At 38.7% G+C, this 20,550-nt stretch overlaps 1 protein-coding gene across 16 annotated transcripts in view; it reads left to right on the forward strand.

Annotated features, from left to right (window-relative positions):
* The window catches only part of LOC109090064 (E3 ubiquitin-protein ligase UBR4), a 47,016-nt gene that overhangs the window by 845 nt on the left and 25,621 nt on the right, over positions 1–20,550 (forward strand). For 6 of the 16 annotated variants that reach the window (XM_042713063.1, XM_042713069.1, XM_042713065.1 and 3 more), the window contains exons 2-47: positions 1,433–1,530; positions 1,650–1,753; positions 1,845–1,974; positions 3,047–3,186; positions 3,294–3,396; positions 3,586–3,727; positions 3,813–3,937; positions 4,024–4,148; positions 4,244–4,303; positions 4,386–4,576; positions 4,959–5,058; positions 5,144–5,281; positions 5,373–5,490; positions 6,432–6,473; positions 6,638–6,825; positions 7,457–7,613; positions 7,701–7,786; positions 7,883–8,052; positions 8,222–8,501; positions 8,584–8,722; positions 8,865–8,944; positions 10,028–10,156; positions 10,245–10,433; positions 10,534–10,656; positions 10,738–10,967; positions 11,341–11,459; positions 11,555–11,652; positions 11,736–11,893; positions 11,975–12,181; positions 12,268–12,369; positions 12,460–12,560; positions 12,641–13,028; positions 14,382–14,445; positions 14,530–14,721; positions 14,804–14,874; positions 14,967–15,159; positions 16,477–16,710; positions 16,798–16,968; positions 17,058–17,240; positions 17,321–17,479; positions 17,570–17,722; positions 18,448–18,675; positions 18,793–18,950; positions 19,059–19,230; positions 20,029–20,230; positions 20,316–20,479. In XM_042713063.1, coding sequence (XP_042568997.1) covers positions 1,433–1,530; positions 1,650–1,753; positions 1,845–1,974; positions 3,047–3,186; positions 3,294–3,396; positions 3,586–3,727; positions 3,813–3,937; positions 4,024–4,148; positions 4,244–4,303; positions 4,386–4,576; positions 4,959–5,058; positions 5,144–5,281; positions 5,373–5,490; positions 6,432–6,473; positions 6,638–6,825; positions 7,457–7,613; positions 7,701–7,786; positions 7,883–8,052; positions 8,222–8,501; positions 8,584–8,722; positions 8,865–8,944; positions 10,028–10,156; positions 10,245–10,433; positions 10,534–10,656; positions 10,738–10,967; positions 11,341–11,459; positions 11,555–11,652; positions 11,736–11,893; positions 11,975–12,181; positions 12,268–12,369; positions 12,460–12,560; positions 12,641–13,028; positions 14,382–14,445; positions 14,530–14,721; positions 14,804–14,874; positions 14,967–15,159; positions 16,477–16,710; positions 16,798–16,968; positions 17,058–17,240; positions 17,321–17,479; positions 17,570–17,722; positions 18,448–18,675; positions 18,793–18,950; positions 19,059–19,230; positions 20,029–20,230; positions 20,316–20,479 — 6,904 coding nt within the window. The remainder of the gene's footprint in view (positions 1–1,432; positions 1,531–1,649; positions 1,754–1,844; positions 1,975–3,046; positions 3,187–3,293; positions 3,397–3,585; positions 3,728–3,812; positions 3,938–4,023; positions 4,149–4,243; positions 4,304–4,385; positions 4,577–4,958; positions 5,059–5,143; positions 5,282–5,372; positions 5,491–6,431; positions 6,474–6,637; positions 6,826–7,456; positions 7,614–7,700; positions 7,787–7,882; positions 8,053–8,221; positions 8,502–8,583; positions 8,723–8,864; positions 8,945–10,027; positions 10,157–10,244; positions 10,434–10,533; positions 10,657–10,737; positions 10,968–11,340; positions 11,460–11,554; positions 11,653–11,735; positions 11,894–11,974; positions 12,182–12,267; positions 12,370–12,459; positions 12,561–12,640; positions 13,029–14,381; positions 14,446–14,529; positions 14,722–14,803; positions 14,875–14,966; positions 15,160–16,476; positions 16,711–16,797; positions 16,969–17,057; positions 17,241–17,320; positions 17,480–17,569; positions 17,723–18,447; positions 18,676–18,792; positions 18,951–19,058; positions 19,231–20,028; positions 20,231–20,315; positions 20,480–20,550) is intronic. The other 10 variants (XM_042713074.1, XM_042713077.1, XM_042713076.1 and 7 more) reach the window with 8 other exon arrangements.

The raw sequence follows: 20,550 nt of genomic DNA on the forward strand, positions 1-20,550 counted from the left end.
TAATCGCAGTCGGCTCAATTTAATGCATATAGAGGGGGTGTGCCTGCTAACTAGCAAGCCGTGACTTAGCAGCTGGTGCTAGTGTTGCTGATGGTTCGCTAATTGTGAGTTAGCCTCTTTTGGTCAAGTGAACAAACGTCGAAATCCTCCGTTTTAGATTGTTGTAGGGTTAGTTGCCCGTATTAAAAGCTTGTTTGTCTGTGTGTAAATATCATATGTGTAGTGTCATCATACGTTTTGTGCTAGGTCTTCCCAAACAAACACATTACGGTGTCTGTCATTTACTGCGGTCAGCTTCTCCTCCTCCTCAAAAAAATAATCAAAAAAAATAAATAACATCATCTATAATAAAAAAATTAACTGTCGTCTTCTCGATGTGCATGAACTAAGCGCAACTTAATCAGTCAAAAGTGAAAGTAACACGGCTGATAATAAATTGAGCTGCTAACCTACACTAGACTAAACCAGTTCAAATTAGCAGTTAATTAATGATTGAATCTAAACTGTTTTCATTGTTTGTTGCTTTTCCACATGTCTGTGACTGGGCTTAGATTCATTTGATTTGATCAGTGTGTTTGTTCAGAAAGGTTTATTGCCAGTGGCATTCTCTGAATGGATAAAATGAAGCTGAAAGGTGAATTTTTCCTAAGAGTTTTTTCCCTGAAACTCATTCAGAATATTAATAAATACTATAGTAGTATATAAGTAGTACTAAAATAACACTGGTACTAACTGGACAATTATTACAAGAGATTTTAGGAATCAATTAACACCTTTAATGACACTCTTTTGTGATGTTTGTATGTTGTTGTTGCACTCAAATCTGAAAGCAATGTCAAAGTTCCCCATAAGTGTTCGTTCTGTCAGATAAGGTCATGCGTTCCTACTCCTGTGAGTTTCTTACTAAGAAATTTCCTTGTTGAGCTTTGTGATTTGTTTTTCCCCTTTTATTGCTAACCAGTTGTTACATGCTTACTGTAGGAGAGTTTCATATGTTTATATCTCTGCAAGAATCATGTAGATTGCTGGATGGAACAGCATTTTGGGAGTTATTTTAGCCTCTGGAATGACCCGTAAATACTTTATTTATTAATGTTTCTATCCTTATTGTCAATGATTTGGTTATTCCAACAAAAAAAAATATTGTCTTAATCTTTTATTAGAATGTAATAACTTGCTTTATCTGTAATGATTTAGCTTTTCCATTGATGTCAGAATGGTCAGGTCATGCAAACTACTGGATAATATTAGGCATTGGTTTAGCATTATGATGCTTGCTGTCTTTCACAATTAAATTCCTGTTGGATAATCAAGTCCCGTCTTAAATTTGATCTCATTAAATACGTGGTTTCACTTGAAAGCATCACATTAAATGAGATGCAAACTGAAAACTACGTTGATTTTAAACTGTTTACTCTTCTTTTTTCTATAGTGAATCTGAGGTTCTTCACCATGACAAACAGTATGAGCCATTCTACTCCTCTTTTGTGGCACTATCTGCACATTACATCACCACAGTTTGTGGACAAAGTATGTCACATTTCGCTGTTTTATTCTAAAACTGTAATTTCCTTCATTTCTAGCCTAATAAAGTCATGCACAGGTTTAACAGGCTATTAAAAATGTTCCAATTTTCTGTCCCATTTTAGTCCCCAGAAATCAGTTGCTGTCAGTAGCTGCAGCATGTAAAGTATTGATTGAATTCTCATTGCTCCGTCTGGAGAATCCCGATGAAGCATGTGCGGTCTCTCAGGTCAGATATGCACTTTTTGATCAGAATATGTTGTTTGATTAAGCATAACGTATCCTTATAGACTAACTTCCCTTCTCTTTCCACTCCACAGAAGCACCTGATCCTCTTAATAAAAGGCCTTTGTACTGGCTGCAGTCGACTGGATCGGACCGAGATCATCACCTTTACTGCGATGATGAAGTCGGCCAAACTACCCCAAACTGTCAAGACCCTTTCTGATGGTAAGAGTAGTTTCAAATTGTCACATCCCTGTGTAACCAGATAAATGAGCTGTCCAGATCATGCAAAGACAACATGAAATGTCTGGCTTGGCGTAATGACCTGTTTTTATAGAAGTAATCTCTATGATTTAGATATTATAGAGCCAGTGTTACAGGAAGGGGATATGCAGCAGCAGTGTTTTTCTGCATTTGATTGTTGAGTGTCTTGCTTGAAAATTCAACACAGCTGTCCTGAAATAAACAGCTTGAGTTGGTGAAGATGTTTTAGAAGTTCCAGTAGAGTGTAAATGTCCAGAGTTTTTGTGGAATTTAACTTGGACAGATGCCTGAGGTCAGTTAATACATTGTCTTGTAATGCTCATGTGGCGCGTGTAGTACACGGATGTGTCATAACTATATTTGTCCTCTTTACAGCTTGTTATCTGCTGTACACGAGAATTACTGAAGCATCGTTTTCTTGTGTGCCTGTTTTGCTGCTCATTTGATTATTGTGGTTAATTATAGGCTCTCTTGTGAGTTTTACTCAGTTTAGATCAAGGCAGGAGGGAGCTGTTCGCATTAGTAATTGAATTCTTTAATATTGCACATTAGTAAGGTGGTCTTTAGCATGCTAATTTAGTACAATTAATTATTAAAAATGGGAACATGATTTAAAAGTGGATGGATTTAGTCAGGCCCCCTGACCTGTATGCAAATTCCATGATATGGGATTGTCCTACGGAATATTATATTAATTTGGGGGGTTTTCTCAGCAAAATATTTTCTGTGATTATATGCAAATTAATTTGACTGATTAAACAATGTATCATGAAAGGACAGCCCTACAAATTAAGCATGAAATCAAATTTTTCTGCATCCTTCATGGAACAGTTTGGCAAATAACTGGTGGCACAGTTCAGTCCAGACAAAGCATGGTCTTATCTGAGTGAATTAACTTTTTTTCCTCATGTGAGTGCCAGACTGCATCTTTCCTCTATCAGAGAGGATTTGAGGTTGTCCAGAATGGTTAACTCAAAGACGAGATTCTGTCTCCTGATATTCCGCAATCGTCTTTGGTGCTCTTGTTTTCCAGTGGAGGACCAGAAGGAGCTTCCCTCCCCTGTTAACCCCGAACTCAGACAAAAAGAAGTCCAAATGAACTTTTTCAATCAGCTGACCTCAGTCTTTAACCCTGACATTACCGTGCTGGCCTCTCCATCTGCTCACATGCAGGTGAGTCAGTGAGATGAGTCTTTTGATTGAGTTCACAATGATGTGACCACTCCTGGGTTTACTGCTGTTTTGTTATGAACAAACGAATAAAGTCATGTGTTTTACAGGGTGAGAATGAGTGTGATGACCAGACAACAACAGATCAGGCAACGCAGGCCAAAATGAAGAATGCCTTCATCTCTCAAAATGTGTCCAGTTTACAAGAGTTAGGTGAGTTGCACTATATCAGTGGTTCTTAAATGTTTCATCCCAAGTTGTGGTGAATCATAAATTAAAATTATATAAATAAGACATGACAAAATTAACACTAATCTATTAAAATTCACCACTAGATCAAGTTTTTGAAACTAACACTAAACCTTCCACCACGTGAGTTATTTTTTAACTCTTGCATTACAGGGGGTTCAGAGAAGTTGCTGCGCGTGTGCCTCAACCTTCCCTACTTCTTACGGTATATCAACCGCTTCCAGGATGCGGTATCTGCCAACTCTTTCTTCATCATGCCGGCCACTGTGGCAGACGCCACCGCTGTCCGAAATGGGTAAATAAAAAGACACCCTCAGCTCACTGCTGTTCATTAAATCTGTTGAGAGTGAGTATGCTGACTTTCCCTTCCCGGGTTTCAGTTTTCACTCCCTGGTGATTGATGTGACCATGGCCTTGGACACACTTTCCTTGCCTGTACTGGAGCCTTTGACTCCTGGGAGACTACTTGATGTGACTGTGTTAGCATTAAGCTGCCTCTATGCAGGTGGGTTGATGTAAAAATCTCCTTTTGGCGAGTTGAGATGTGCACAGAGAACTTTAGGAGTGTTTATTTTTATTTATTTTTCTCAGGTGTGAGTGTGGCAACTTGCATGGCCATACTGCAGGTGGGCAGCGGCTTGCAGCTCCGTGCGGCCTCCACTGGCTCCAAGGAGGAAGACTACGAAAACGATGCTGCTACCATCGTACAGAAATGCGTAGGTGTCAATAGTCTTATTTTGAATTATTTTATAGTTTTGTTTTTTTTGTCTTTGGTACACTTGTCGTTTTATGCTTTCCCTTTTTTCAACAGCTGGAAATCTATGAGATGATTGGACAGGCCATCAGTACCTCTCGCAGAGCTGGAGGAGAGGTAGGTGAACCAATTGCATTAATGAGAATGTAACATTAATGAGAACACCCCACATCTAAAATTGTTCTTTGTGTTTCAACAGCATTATCAGAACTTTCAGCTCTTGGGTGCCTGGTGCCTGTTGAACAGCCTGTATTTGATACTAAACCTGAGCCCCACGGCCCTGGCTGATAAAGGGAAGGAGAAAGATCCCCTGGCAGCACTACGGGTCCGAGACATCGCCACCCGAACCAAGGACGGAGCAGGATCTCCTAAACTTGGCCCAGGGAAAGGGTAAGTGCCTCTGAATTCTGTGCTTCAAATGATGACCTAATGAATGTGGGTGCATGAAATATTAGAGTGCTAAAATGCATGTGCCAAGGTCTAAGAAATGGACTGTGGATGTTAGTTTTAAAAAATTAAATTGAGTGACTCTAACGTCTCAATGCCATGGGGTGTGATGATCAACTACAAAGTAACAACCTATTTTCGTTATACCTTCAGTACATGTGAATGAACACATTATAATCATTATTTAAAAAAAATATAAATATATACATGTGTATATATAAAAAAAAAAAAAAAAACTTTTACAACAATTATTTTGTCTGTATTTTTGATTATTACAAAAATGACATAAGTGCGTCGGTAAGTGTGATGTTTTTTCCCTTGTTAGGCACCAAGGTTTTGGGGTTCTGTCAGTCATTCTGGCAAATCATTCAATCAAGCTGCTCACATCACTGTTCCAGGACTTACAAGTGGAGGCTCTTCACAGAGTAAGACCGAACACAACTGCCTCTTTTAAACTACCAGAGCATTTTTATATTGTAAATACGAGTGAAGCTGTTTTCTGTGTTCCAGGGCTGGGCCAGTGATGGGCCTCCAGCGGAACTGAACATCATGGCCCAGAGCACGTCCATACAGAGAGTGCAGAGACTCATTGACTCTGTCCCTCTCACCAACCTGCTCTTCACGCTGCTCTCCACTTCCTATAAAAAGGTATGTGACCACAAGACTCGATCATGGTTGCTATGAGGAAGCGGTCTGTTGTGTTTGATGAATGTGGTGCCTCTGGTTCTGCCTGATTCAGGCGTGCGTGCTGCAGCGGCAGAGGAAAGGTTCGGTCAGCAGTGACGCCAGTGCCTCCACTGACTCCAACACTTACTACGAAGATGACTTCAGCAGCACAGAAGAGGACAGCAGTCAAGGTAGCGAACGCTGCAGATTTCTCAATATTCAACCTTGTAAATAAAGCCCACAGTGAGGTCAGAGATTGAAGCCGATTTAGTTCATATATACAGAGTAGTTGCTTTAACCAGTAAATTTCCCCGTTAGATTGGTGTCTAGCTGGGTGAATCTCCCAAAAAATGTCCAAGAAAAACAAAAATTTGGACTTTTCTCATGAATTTTTATTTTTTATTTTTATTTTTTTTACTTTTTACCCCTGAAGAGCTATTTTATTTTTTTTACTTTTTACCCCTGAAGAGCTAAACTATATACATGGAATTTTTTACTTTTTACCCCTGAAGAGCTAAACTATATACATGGACTTCACAGTGAATTAGAAATGAATTAATGATTTTTTTTTAAGTATTATTTATTTTACTTTTTTAACTACATTTAGAAATATATTTTTTAAATGTAGTTTACCATAAACAATATGAGTTACTGTAATGCTGATTTTACAGTAAGCTGCTGACAGTTGGGAAGGATGGATTTAAATGTGCTTTATTTTGATAACAATACTGTCAAAATGAATTAAATTCATTTTCTTTCTGCAGAATATAATTTTGATATTTTTCGCCACTTTGGATTGAAATATGACCTGTGTGTATCTTGAGAGTTTTTGTAAGATTCCCCCAGCAGTTTTATTTAATGTTTTTAGCATGAGTTATTTTCTATGCAGCCGAGGTCAGGGTTTGCTTGTGGTTTACTGAGCTAGTGTCAGGGCTGAGGAATCTCAGGGACATTTTTAGGCAGTTCCTGAGCACTGCATGTTGTAGTAGAAGGACAGCAGTCAGGCCTCCCCAGAGCTCAGAGTCAGGTCAGTTTACTTCCTGTTCCTGAACTCTGTGGCACGCTAAGCATGCTCTGCTTACTGCGCCGATCTGGCAGCCGTCACAGCTAGTGACAGTGTTCATTATTTCAGCAGAGAGAAGACAGGAGAGGACAAGAGCAGCTTGTTTCTCAGGTCAGCAGATCTCTGTCTTAGGTCAGATTCGTAGTGTCTCATTATGCTTCTATTTATTGTGCCTTTAACAGTAACAAGATCTGAAGTACATTTCCATTTGTTTGCATACGGTACAGTGACTTCTTTGAATGTGGTGCTGAATGTGGCTCTTGGCGTGTTTTCAGATGATGATAGTGAGCCCATTCTGGGGCTGTGGTTTGAAGAGACTATTTCTCCCAGTAAAGAGAAGGTGGCACCTCCACCTCCCCCTCCACCCCCACCTCTGGAAACATCCCCGAGACTCAAGAGCCCCAGCAAGCTGAACACGGCAGAGAATGGCAACATCCTGGCTAGTCGCAAGGACCCGGAGTTGGTAAGGCCATGATGTATAGTGCAGTGCTGATTTTGAGTATTATTGCTGCTGGAACTGAAATGTTATTTTATGTCCTGTACAAACACATTTCTTACGTAACTGATAACCAACCTTGTCAAAGCAAAGCTAAGCAAAGTTTTTATATATTTTTTTTATTTATTTATAAAATGTATAATATTTTACTATTTAATTAAGGGTATTCATTTTTTTGTCATTCACATTTTTCTTATAAATAAATAAATAAATATTACTGAAAAATTATTAAAAAATATTAAAAAACAAGCTTTTGTTTCTGTGTGATATTTCAGCCATGGTTTTCAGTAGAAGTCCAATATAACTGCCATAAGCGCCAGTGCAAAATAACTAAATAAAATGACATTTGTATTATATTATTTTTATATAATTGTATATATTTTTAGAATAATTTTAATATATTATTTAATTATTTTTATCATTCATTACACGAAGAGTGAAAAGGGTTGTAATTTACTGTTGACTTTTTGAAATATATTATTTTCAGTAATATATCATTATTTTTATACATTATTTTATTAATTTATTTACTAATTTACATCACGTTACATGATGAGTGAAGTTTCATGTTGACTTGAAGACACGTTTCTTGTTCCAGTTTTTGAGTTTGGCCTCAAGCATACTGAACTTCATCACCACCTCCATGCTGAAGTCCAGGAACAATTTCATTCGCAACTACCTGAGCGTGTCTCTCACGGAGCAGCACATGGCCACCCTCGCCAGCATCATCAAGGATGTCGACAAAGATGTCAAAGGTTTTTTAAACCCTCACTCTAATCGTACATTTAGGCTTCCATTGAGGCCTTTCCTAACATGTAACTTTTTTTTTTTTTTTTGTCCAGGGTCCTCTGATGAAGAGTTCGCCTCTGCCCTCTATCACTTTAATCACTCTCTGGTAACATCAGACCTGCCCTCTCCATCCCTACAGGTAAATTTTGAAATATGCTTAAAAAAATCTGTGTTAATGTTACACATTTTTGATAGGCGTCAGGTATCTGATACTTTTTCTATAAATTTTCCTCAGAACACTCTTCTGCAGCAGTTGGGTGTAGCCCCGTTCTCAGAGGGCCCCTGGCCCATGTACATCCATCCTCAGTCCCTCTCAGTGGTCTCCAGGTTACTGCTGATCTGGCAGCATAAAGCCAGCCAGCAGGGGGAGCCTGATGTACCCGAGTGCATGAAGGTCTGGGAAAGGTAAGATGTCACCAAATCTTACAGAATTACAGCTCTTTTTTTCAAATGTAGAATTGGATTCTACACCTAATTCTGACCCATGTGTTCTTTATGTATTTGCATGAAGTTCGTATAACATCATGTAACATTCTCAACCTTGTTTTTTTTTTTTTTTTTTGGTTTTTTTTAGGTTTGTGGGCACTCTTAAACAGCACACACTACAGGGAGCAGTCCCTGCTGATGAGGACCTCAACGTTGAACACCTTCAGTTGCTTCTGCTCATCTTTCACAACTTCTCTGAAAAGGGCCGCCGCAACATCCTCACCCTCTGCATGCAGGCCATCGCTGAAATCGCAGCGCATGTGGATTCTCAGCTTCAAGCTGTACCCCTCAACCTGGCCCGCATCTTGCTAGTGTTCGACTACCTGCTGCACCAGTACTCAAAAGCTCCCATGTACTTATTTGAGCAGGTACGGATGTAGCTGTACTTTCACAGGAAACATGGCACTGCTTTGTAGCTTGTTTGAAACAATTTTTTACTTGCTCACTCAGGTTCAGTACAATCTTCTGACACCCGTATCATCTGGGACCAGTTCAGGACAGGATGGAGGAAAGAGAGGTGGTGTCCCACTTTATTATGGTTTCAAAGAGGTGGAGGAGAACTGGGCCAAGCACTGCTCGGCAGGTAGGAGTAAGTCAGAACTCTTATATTTCTCTCCATTATGCCCTTGATGGTCGATATCAAACATACTGCAGGACAACAGTTGTAAGCTTTGCTAATCTATTGCAAGAACTGTTTTGATTGTTATATGTCTTTCATCAATCTCATTTAGATTCCACGGTACAGCCGAAATTCTACTGCGTTCTGTCTCCTGAAGCCTCAGAGGATGACAGGAGTCGACTTGATGGCAAGGTGAGGCTACACATCACATGTCTACACAAGTATTAGAGCCATGGGAATGTCTGTGCACCTAGTTAAAGAAAAACATTTTGGTCTTTACAAAAATATTTCTTGGAAAAGTGACATGAAATTTTCAGTGTCTTAAAGTGGACTGCTTTAATTTCTCAAAAAAAAACATTTTAAACGTTTAATATAATTATATAATATATTATTAAATTTTATATTATGATCTAGTAGAATTATGATTATTATTTTTATTATACAATTATTTTAATTCTAACAGTTTTTATATCTGATTTTGAGCACCTCAAATATTTTTAAAAATAGTTTTTAAAATGTTTATAAATGTCACACAACTTGACTATTTAAGAAACCACATAAATTTTACAAATTGTGAAAAACTGGTGACACGGTACAGTACAAAAAAATACACTTTTCTATTTTTTATTAGTTTTCATGAACAGAGTATCTACCCACTATTTTATCTCAAGCTAATTTTTCAGAAACAATGAATTAATAATAAATGTTCAAAGCTGAAGTTAAGAAGCTAAAGTTCAGCTAAATGTTTCAGTGTCTTTCCCACATTTAAATGCATTAAATAAAATTAAAATGTGGCATACAACACGGCACTCTGTAAACCAAAAATTGTATTGCGTGTGTGTGTGTGTGTGTGTGTGTGTGTATATATATATATATAATATATATATATATATATATATATATATATATATATATATATATATATATATATATATATATATATATATATATATATAAATAAAATAAATTAAACAGTAATAATAGCATAATAATTTATAATATACCAATAATTATTATATTAAAATAATAAACACATTAATATGGGTGCTATAAGAATGAAATGATAGGCTATGCTTTAATGCAGTACTCGGTTTCATACAATATATATCAGGGGTCCTGCTCCATCTCTTTATTTGCGTTGAGGTTCTTGGCATTAAAAGTTTTGAGGCCCCAGCTTTATATAAAACTGTTAATTTTAACCTAAAATCTTGTGAATATAAAAACTGTAAAAAATTAATGTTGTTAATGTGCATGTTATTTTTTCAACTGTTACAGGCCTTCCAAGTGCTGTTCAATGGTGCAGTAAAGTATGATGACTTATACTCCTCTCTGATCTCCCTGCTGGCTGCGGGATCCCGCTTTGACACAGCAAGACGGCAAGAAAACAAGCCCATCACCCCAGTAGTGAGTTACACACATTCTGCAATATTCTCAATAGTCATCTTGTGTTTGTGCTGGTTGACTTTGCCCTAAATGTTGCGGTCACTCTCTGGTACAGGAAGCATGTTCCTTGCAGTACTACTTCCTGGTGCTGTGGAAGATCCTGGGAGTGCTGCCACCCTCGAAGGCCTATATTGAGCAGCTTAAGAGCGGCAACAGTGACCCCAGTGAGAACGACATCTTGCACACCCTAAGATGGTCATCAAGGTTACGAGTCAGTACCTACGTCAACTGGATCAAGGTAAGATTTATTTTAACAATAAGAAAAAAATGAGTTGATCAAGGTGTCTTGAAGTTTTGAAGTCATTCATGCGATGCATCTGTTCACTTTCTTTTATCAGGAGTACCTAGTGAAACAGGGAATGAAAGCTGACCACGCCACATCTCTGATCGAAGTGGCCTCAGCCAAATGCAGTACAGTGAAATATGATGTGGAGCTCGCAGAGGAATACATCGCCAGACAGGTACACTCTTAGAGTAGCCATTAATGGCTGATATACTGCTTGTCTCCTAATATATGACCTCATAAATCCTCTCCTTCATAGATCTCATCGTTTTGCTGCGTGGACCCCAACAGCATCCTTCCTCTTCACCAAGTACCCTCTCTACAAACCATCTACACATTGGATGCTGTGATTTCCAAAGTGCAAGTGTCTTTAGATGAGCATTTCTCCAAAGTAGCAGCTGATACAGACCCCCACAAATCGTCCGAGATCACCAAAAACCTGCTGCCCGCCACGCTGCAGCTCATCGACATCTACACAGCCTTCACCAGGTGCTGATGTTTGTATTGAGGGAGTCTGTTTGATGGAATGTTTGAGGAATAGACTGAAATTTAAGGTGGTGGTGTTAACTCTTAATCTCTGTGATTCTTGAGTTAAAGTACGATGAATATCATAATGCCTTACATGTTTTTTAAATGTCTTCAAACACTTTTAATATAGTGCACATCATTTGATCACCTTTATTTTTTTTTCTTTATCATTTTTGGAGTTTGTTATTTGGAAAAAAACACCTAGCATTTTGCGTTTAAATAACATTAGAGTAAATAATGACATTAATTTTAATAAAATTTTTAGGTGAACCATCTCAAATAAACATTGCAAATCCAAATATGTGAATGGTCTGCTGGTCATATGTCTGCTCAGGTCATACCTTCTGATGAGCCTGCCAGAGGAAGGAGAAAACAAACCCACAGAAGCTAAACTGCGGGGTTATGCTGCTGTGTTGTCCATTGGATCCACGCGCTGCAAAGCCAATCTGCTTGGTAAGAATTCTGGATAAAATCAAGATATAATGGACTCAATGGCTTTTATGTAAATTTGAATATCTAATCCATTATTGTTCTGTTTACTCTTTCAGGTCAGACTGTGATGCAGAATCTGCCATCAGCTGTTCAGACACTGTGTGAAACATGGAACAACTTTCACACCAATGAATTCCCTAACTTTGGTTCATGGGTTAGAATTTTTTTCCTTCAACACTTCGAGTAAATACACTCTCTCACTACTTCACCTTACACTGATCGGTTCTTTCCCCACAGCGGAACGCCTTTGCCAACGACACCATCCCATCGGAAAGTTACATCAGCGCCATTCAGGCTGCCCACCTGGGGACCCTCAGCAACCAATCGCTGCCCGTAGCCTCCTCGCTCAAACACATTCTGCTCTCATTAGTGCGCCTTACTGGGGACCTCATTGTGTAAGTCTTGAGCGACAGTTGAAACAGACAAATCGTATAAAAGATTGACAGATGTTAAAGATTACTTGTGTGTTGCTGCAGCACAGAGGAGCTGAACAGTCCACAGGTGATCCGCACGCTGCTTCCGCTCCTGCTGGAGAGCAGCACAGAGAGCGTGGCAGAGATCTGCAGCACTACGCTGGAGAGGATCTTGGGCCCCGCCGAATCTGACGCTTTCCTGGCTCTCGTCTACGAGCGCCTCATCACAGGCTGCTACAACATCATCGCCAATCACTCTGACCCCAACAGGTTGGTCCCCAGATGACCATATGGTTTTTTTTAGCAGAACTGCAATCTAAAAGAATTTTGATTAATATTGTTCTGTTTCCAATCAGTGGTCTGGATGAGTCCATTCTTGAAGAGTGTCTGCAGTACTTGGAGAAACAGCTGGAAAGCAGTCAGGTCCGCAAAGCAATGGAGGAGTTCTTCTCATTCAGGTAGGTCTTGGCCAGATAATATTTCTTTCGAAATTGCTAGAAGCATTCTGCATCAATTTAATATATCCTTTTTCCACTCTTGTCTTGTAGCGGAGAATTGGTGCAGATCATGATGGCCACTGCCAATGAGAATCTATCGGCAAAGTTCTGTAACCGAGTTCTGAAATTCTTCACTAAACTTTTCCAGCTCAGTAAGTAGCCATGCAGTGTCTCCCAAAAATAAGCCATCTGATTTCCCCTCTCACAACTCTCATCTGTGTTCACTCCTCAGCGGAAAAGAGCCCCAATCCCAGCCTTCTATGCCTGTGTGGCTCACTAGCCCAGCTGGCTTGCGTGGAGCCCACGAGGCTGCAGGCCTGGCTGAGGGGCATGACGGCCTCCCCTCCTAAAGATTCGGACCAGCTGGACACAGTGCAAGAGAACAGACAGCTACTGCAACTCCTCACCTCCTACATTGTCCGTGACAACAGCCAGGTGGGAGAGGGTGTCTGCACTGTGCTTTTGAGCACTCTCATACCCATGGCAACAGAGATGCTGGCCAGCGGGGATGGGGCGGGCTTCCCTGAACTCATGGTCATCATGGCCACTCTAGCCAGTGCGGGACAAGGAGCAGGACATCTACAGCTACACAGAGCTGCCATTGACTGGCTCACGAGATGGCAAGTGACTTGGATATAAATATATATTAAAAAATACATAATAATAATAATAATAAGAATTATATAATAGTACAAGAAGTATTTTTTTTATATATAACTACCAGTGACGTAAATGTGCGTTGATTGGCCGAACGCATGTGGAAAAATGCAGGCCCACGCCATTTTTAAAAAGCCGGATAAAGTTTATTATTCACAGAGCAGTTTAGAGTAGGCTACAAGATGGAAAACAAGATGGTATATATATCAAAAACACAGCTCTGATTACGGTGTCCCCCATCCTTTTGTTGTTTATGTTGTTGAATGGTGCGCCTTAAATGACGTTGCTGTCTGACGGCTTACATCACTTTTGAGTTCCTGTTGGCGGTGTGAATGCAGCCAGGAAAACGGCCCAGGAGAACCTAAAGTTCCCAGGGAGCTACCTGACCGTCTAATTCCTATAACTTAGTTCCTAGAACTGTGCGGTGCGAAAGGGGCTTATGTCAAAACAGAGCTGTGCTTTAGGTGATGCAGAGTAAATTCAGAGTCACAAAACTATAACAGTTGCCTTGAGCAGCTTCTTCAAGTAAAGATAACTTAAAGCTCTTTTTATGTCCTTTTTTAGGCAATGTTTTGAAAAAATTAATTCATTCCAAAAAATAATGCCAAAAGATTTAATGCATTATTTAATTATTATAACATTAATAATTAACTTAATTTGTAGTTAACTAGTTAATGTCTGGGCTTTTTTTATTTATTTATAAATGACATGAAACTTTGTGACTTCCTGCACTTGCTATACTTTATAGTCATTTTATAATGAATCCAAAAGCAAGATGTGAGGAAAAACTAGGGAGTGGAAATGGCAACTGAACTAATGGGTGATCCTCTGCTGCCATCTAGTGGACATAATAGTAATTTCATGTCATTTTCATCTTAAGTCTTTGTTTTCCATTAGGAGACTTTTTTTTCCTGTCTTCATAAATGAAAGTGAACATTTACTTTTATTTCACCCATGATGAGTTTGCATCTCTGAATAATAATTCAGTTATTATAAAAAGTATAAACTATGTTTTAATGTAATCTACAATTTACATTTTAACAAATATATTTGCATTTAAATGTCAGCATTTTATTAGACACATTTTTCATGTCTAATAGTGCATGTTTCCTAGAAGGGAGTGTTTCCTGTTTTTTCTTAGAAGAGAATAAAAGGATTATAAATGTATGCATATATGTTCATATCAGCTAAAAGTTTTGACCTCAATATGACCAAAAAAATACCACACTGAAAACTACACACACACAACCCTGATTTCATGGGGTCTTTTACCTTCAATTGAATCTAAATCTGATCTTTTCCTATTTTTCTTTCAGTAAAAAATATTTGTATCAGAAGAATGTCGTGGAAAAAGTTACAGCCAATGTGTCACAAGGCAAGGTAGGTGTTAAGTCTATTTTAAGGATAACCATTTGCACATCTTGTATTTGTGTGGCACCATAAGTGAAGCACTCTTGTTTGCAGCATGCAAGCATGCTGGAGTGTGCCTGCCACATCATTTCCTACCTGGCAGATGTGATGAATGCTTTGAGGCAGAGCAGTGGCCAGGGCTCATCCCAGCTCCTGATGGAGGGAGAGGAAAAGGCTATTGAAGTTGACTCTGACTGGGTGGAGGAGCTGGCTGTAGAGGAGGAAGACTCACAGGCTGAAGACTCGGTCAGGAGACGGTCTACTCACTGTCCTTAGATTTAAATATTGCTTCAATTTTTCATTCATATCTGAGTTTCTTGTGTTTTAGGATGAGGATTCACTCTGCAATAAGCTATGCACCTTCACCATCACACAAAAGGAGTTCATGAACCAGCACTGGTAATGGAGCAACTCGGCATTCCTATGCTATGCAACAGAAGCATTCCGAAGCTGTGCTGTGGGTCTTTAATCTCCTGCTCTTCCCCATACAGGTATCACTGTCACACCTGTAAGATGGTGGATGGGGTAGGTGTGTGCACAGTGTGTGCCAAGGTCTGTCACAAAGATCATGAGATCTCCTATGCCAAATACGGCTCTTTCTTCTGTGACTGCGGTGCCAAGGAGGATGGCAGCTGCCAGGTGAGACCGAATACTTCAGGTCATCATGGGAAAAGAGCAACTGCGGTAACTTTGGCTTGCAAATCATTTATCATTGACTGCCATTAGCTCATTTCAGACCTCCCTCAATTCATCAGGGTTTGCAACATTTAATCTTTTCCTTTTTTGATAGTTAAGCTAATTTATCCTCTACTGTTTGGTAGTTTATTATTTCAGATGTATCCCGTCCATTTCATTATACTGTTAAAGGAATAGTTCACCCCAAAAATAAACATTTACTCCACAAAAGACAAAAAAACAAACAAAAAAACAACATAAAAGTTGTCAAAAATCTATTTAATGAAGACTTGCATTGTCACAAGCTGTAACAATCAAAAAATGTATGTCATAAAAATTTAATTAATATTCAGTTCATTTACCGATCAAGAATGCAATATTTAAGTCTCCAACTTTCTGTGTGCAACTCTGTTAATGCGCACTATTAGCTTAATACAAAAAAAAGCATAATTTCAGTCCTTTTGTAAATAATTCAAGGACAAAAAGTAAACAAATCAAATCATTTTATATTTAGAAAAAATTAATCAGCCAAACTAGCATAAGCTTAAGTAAGCTCAACTTAGACAAAATTTACAACCTTTTATTTACTTGCACTAATGTTCAAAAGTTATAAGTCGGTATAATATTTTTGTTTTTTAAAAATGTCACTTATTGCATCTATTTGATCCAAAATACAGTAGTAAAAAAATAAAAATTATTTCAATTTAAAAGAATGATTTTCTATTTTAACATTTTAATATTTTGATATGTTTTCAGCAGCCAAGAAAAATCTTTGCTGACTTTAAACTTTTGAATGGAAGTATTTATTTAATTCATAAATTTACATTTTGGCTGTTTTATTCAACGTTTATTTCTAGAAAATTGTGAAATTGCACAATCCAGATAACTGCAAACCCTCATAGAAAATTAATAATAGAAAGAAAAAAAAACACTTATACAAAGTGTAGACAGAAAAGAATACTTCATTTTTAGTATGATGGCCCATTTAATACCTTCTTTGTGAAAAAAAATTTGAACAACATGAGGGTGAGTAAATGATGTTACAATTTTATTGTTTGGGTGAACTGTTCCTTTAATCTTCAATATAGTTGTTGTATTTCCTTAAGATTTTCAATCTAAAAAGCTTTTTCAGATGATAATTTCAACATTTAAGTCATTTCCACTCATGCATGTCTCCTTGAAGGAAACACAAAGCATGTAACAGTCAAATTTGATTCCCTCTTCCCTGTGGTGCCCCCTCCTGGCATATACATCCTTTGTAATTTAGTCTGAGTAATGAAATGTATCCTATATCCCTGATCTTGGGTCTGTATCCTTGTTTTACAGGCTCTAGTGAAAAGAAGTCCCAGCAGTGGAATGAGCTCCACTATGAAGGAGTCCTCGGCATTCCAGAGCGAGCTGCGCATGCCGGAGAGCGCCATTCGCCACCAGAGCTCCTCACCCGCGGACAAGGGAAAAGTCACCATCTGTGACGGCAAAAGCAGCGACGACGACAAACCTAAGAAAAGCAGCGTGTGTAAAAACATTGAGGGCTGCAGAGAGGATCTGCTTGTCCAAGTGGTACGAGAATTTCTTTGCTCTTTATTCTCTGAAACTGTTTTGAAATCAAAAGCGCATCGGACTCACTATAATCATTCTTTTTTACAGACGAGCTCCTCCACTGCAGCCCTGGTGCTGGAGTTGATCATTTTCCTAATGGATGCCATTCAGACCAATTTCCAACAGGCATCGGCGGTGGGTAGCAGCAGCCGGGCTCAGCACGCTCTCAACGAATTACACACTCAAGACAAGACTGTTGAGATGACAGACCAGCTCATGGTATGAACCGAACACCTTAAGAATAATTCTAACACACGTGGATTTCTTGAATCACAATTGCTAACACTAAACATGTTTTTATCCTCCAGGTTCCCACACTGGGCTCACAAGAGGGTGCTTTTGAGAACGTCAGGATGAATTACAGTGGAGATCAAGGACAGACAATCCGCCAGCTCATCAGCGCCCATGTGCTGCGTCGGGTGGCCATGTGTGTGCTGTCATCCCCTCACGGACGCAGACAACACCTCGCTGTCAGCCATGAGAAGGGCAAGGTAATCCAGAAAACCAGAACGTGTGTTTGTATCTTTGCTACTTTAATTGAGACTACATGGTGATTGACTGTTTTTTGCAGATCACGGTCCTGCAGTTGTCTGCGCTGTTGAAGCAGGCTGACTCCAGTAAGAGGAAACTGACTCTGACTCGCCTGGCCTCCGCTCCTGTCCCCTTCACAGTGCTCAGCCTCACAGGAAACCCCTGTAATGAGGACTATCTGGCAGTGTGTGGACTCAAGGTAACAAACACAGTGAAGGAAACTAGGAAGGATTTATTTCATAGGTTTGTTTCAGCTGACTTAAGTCTTGTTTCTCTGTCTCATCTACAGGACTGCCACGTTCTGACTTTCAGCAGCACAGGCTCCGTCTCAGATCACTTAGTCCTGCATCCTCAACTTGCCACTGGAAACTTCATCATCAAGGCCATATGGCTTCCTGGATCACAGACTGAATTGGCTATCATCACTGCTGATTTTGTCAAGGTGATTAATATTGTCAAATAAATAAAAAAATTGATACATAAATAATAATAAAAAAAAAAATTAAAATAAATGAAATGTATAAAAAAATATGTTTGGGATCAGTAATATTTTTGTTGTTTGAAAAGTCCCTAATGGTCACCAAAGCTGCATTTATTTAATAAAAAATACAGTAGATTAAAATGTTAATAGAACTTAAATTAAATTTTCTGTTTTAATATATCTTAAGATGTTAAGATATATTCCTGTGATGGCAAAGGTGAATTTTTGGTGCCATTACTCTTCAGTTTCGCATGATCCCTCAGAAATTATACTAATTTGCTTATTTAGTGCTCAAGAAACATTTCTTATCAATGCTGAAAATAATTTCTTTTTTCTTTTTTTTTTAAAAAGTCATTTTGTAGAAACCTTGATTAAAAAAAAAAATTCTGTATTTTTTGATAAATAGAAAGTTCAAAAGAATTTTTTTTAAAAAATAGAAATCTAATTACACCAAAATAATGAATAGCACTGTATGTATAACGATAATGATGTAAATGTATTAAAAATAAAAAAAAAAAATGTTGATTTGTTAAAAAAAAATTCTTACTGACCCCAAAATTTTGAATAGCACTGTATGTATAACGATAATGAATGTATTAAAAATACAGTTACACAAATTTGCCTATATAGTCATGTGTCATCAGTTCTATCAAAAGTAATGTCTCTTAAATCACTATTTTTTGCAGATTTATGACTTATCTGTGGATGCCCTGAGCCCCATGTACTACTTCCTGCTACCAAGTTCAAAGATCAGAGATGCCACATTCCTGTTCAACGAGGAGGGCAAAAACATCATTGTCATCATGTCCTCAGCTGGCTACATGTACACTCAGATGATGGACGAGTCCAGCAGTGCCCAGCACGGTCCTTTCTACGTCACCAACGTTCTGGAGATCAACCACGAAGACCTGAAGGTTTTACAATGTTATATTTTCCTATAAAGTCAGATAGACTGCAGTAAGTTAACCAAGTAGATTCAGAATGGATTGAGTGTGGCCGCATGCTGAGTTTGTTGTGTGTTTGCTTTGCAGGACAGTAATGGCCAGGTGGCTGGAGGCGGAGTCTCTGTGTATTACTCCCACGTCCTGCAGATGCTCTTCTTCAGCTACAGTCAGGGCAAGTCATTCGCTGCCACAGTGAGCTGCAGCAACATGGAAACACGGAAACTCTTTACCATTAATGTCAAAGGGTAGGATTCTTCTTCCTCTTCTAAATTTGTATAGAAACGTTCAATCTTCAAATTAGATTGTAACACGCATTTTGTTTTTCTCTAATGTTTGTTCTCTTGCACATGCAGATCTAATGGAAGTAGTAAGACATCTCCAGCACTCTGTCAGTGGTCAGAAGTGATGAACCACCCAGGTTTAGTGTGCTGTGTCCAGCAGACCACAGGAATCCCGCTGGTCATCATGGTAAAACCAGACACGTTCCTCATCCAGGAGATCAAAACCCTGCCTGCAAAAGCTAAGGTCAGAATTTCCTAGTGGTTCTAAGGAAGTATAAAATATATTATGAAAGTTCAAATATTTTATTGTAAAAAAAAAACACACTGATTTCTCTGCTAAGTGTGAATCGTTTAATGCAACATCTGTTGTTTTTGACTCCTGAGGCTGTGCTAATGTTTTTACTCACTTTCTGTGGCTAGCACATGCTCACACTAATTAATTGCAATTAATAATTTTAAATGTGATTAATCACAGAACACTGTGCATTTGGATTTACTTTTATTGGAAAATATTATAAAATCATAAATAAAGAAAACTGTACAAATAATTATTATTTTAGTAATATTTAAAGTTTAGTGTTTGCATTACTGGTGCATTTTGAAGATTATTGAATGCCAGAAATTGAGATTGCATGCATATTGACACTGAATTATTATCATTCCTAGTTTCAGTAGTCATAGGACATACTGAAAAGAACATTCCAGAATCACACACAAGTTCTTAATAAAAAATGAATATTCACTGCTGTGCTCTTCCTACCAGAGTCCAGTATCTATTAAACATGGTTAAAATTCTCTTAGGAAATTATATTACTCAGCGAGAATGTTTAAAGAAATTTCTATGCAAACCCTGAATCCATTTTAGCATTGTATGCAGGTTTTAAAAATTGGTCTTTTTATAGTATCTCAACTTGTTACTCGCCGTGAAAATAGCCAAAGAAGCTGGCATGGCATTAAAGGCTGGAATGGGCACATTTTTGCTTATAATAAAACTTAATATGGTGCAAACACAAATTAAAAAAAGTCTCTCTCTTCCCCTCAGATTCAGGACATGGTTGCGATCCGTCACACAGCAAGCAACGAGCAGCAGCGCACCACCATGATTCTGCTGTGTGAAGATGGCAGTCTCCGTATATACATGGCCAACGTGGAGAACACGTCCTATTGGCTCCAGCCCTCCCTTCAGCCTAGCAGTGTGATCAGCATCATGAAACCAGTCCGCAAACGCAAGGCAGCCACGGCCAGTGAGTCATGCCACATTTGTTCTGATTTAATCGTTGTTTAGTGTTGTTTAGAGAGATTTATGTTCCATTTTGTGTTTTTCCTCAGCCACACGCACATCCAGCCAAGTTACTTTCCCTGTGGACTTTTTCGAGCACAATCAGCAGCTGACAGAGGTGGAGTTTGGAGGCAATGACCTGCTGCAGGTCTACAACGGCCAACAGATCAAACACCGCCTGAACTCTACAGGGATGTATGTGGCCAACACCAAGGTAAAAAACAGGATTCCAGATAGGATATTATTTAGAAGTTACCATCAATGTGTTGCTAAGACATTTTAGCT

Source organism: Cyprinus carpio, chromosome A23 (genome assembly GCF_018340385.1).
Source record: "Cyprinus carpio isolate SPL01 chromosome A23, ASM1834038v1, whole genome shotgun sequence".
In the NCBI taxonomy this organism is placed as follows: domain Eukaryota; kingdom Metazoa; phylum Chordata; class Actinopteri; order Cypriniformes; family Cyprinidae; genus Cyprinus; species Cyprinus carpio.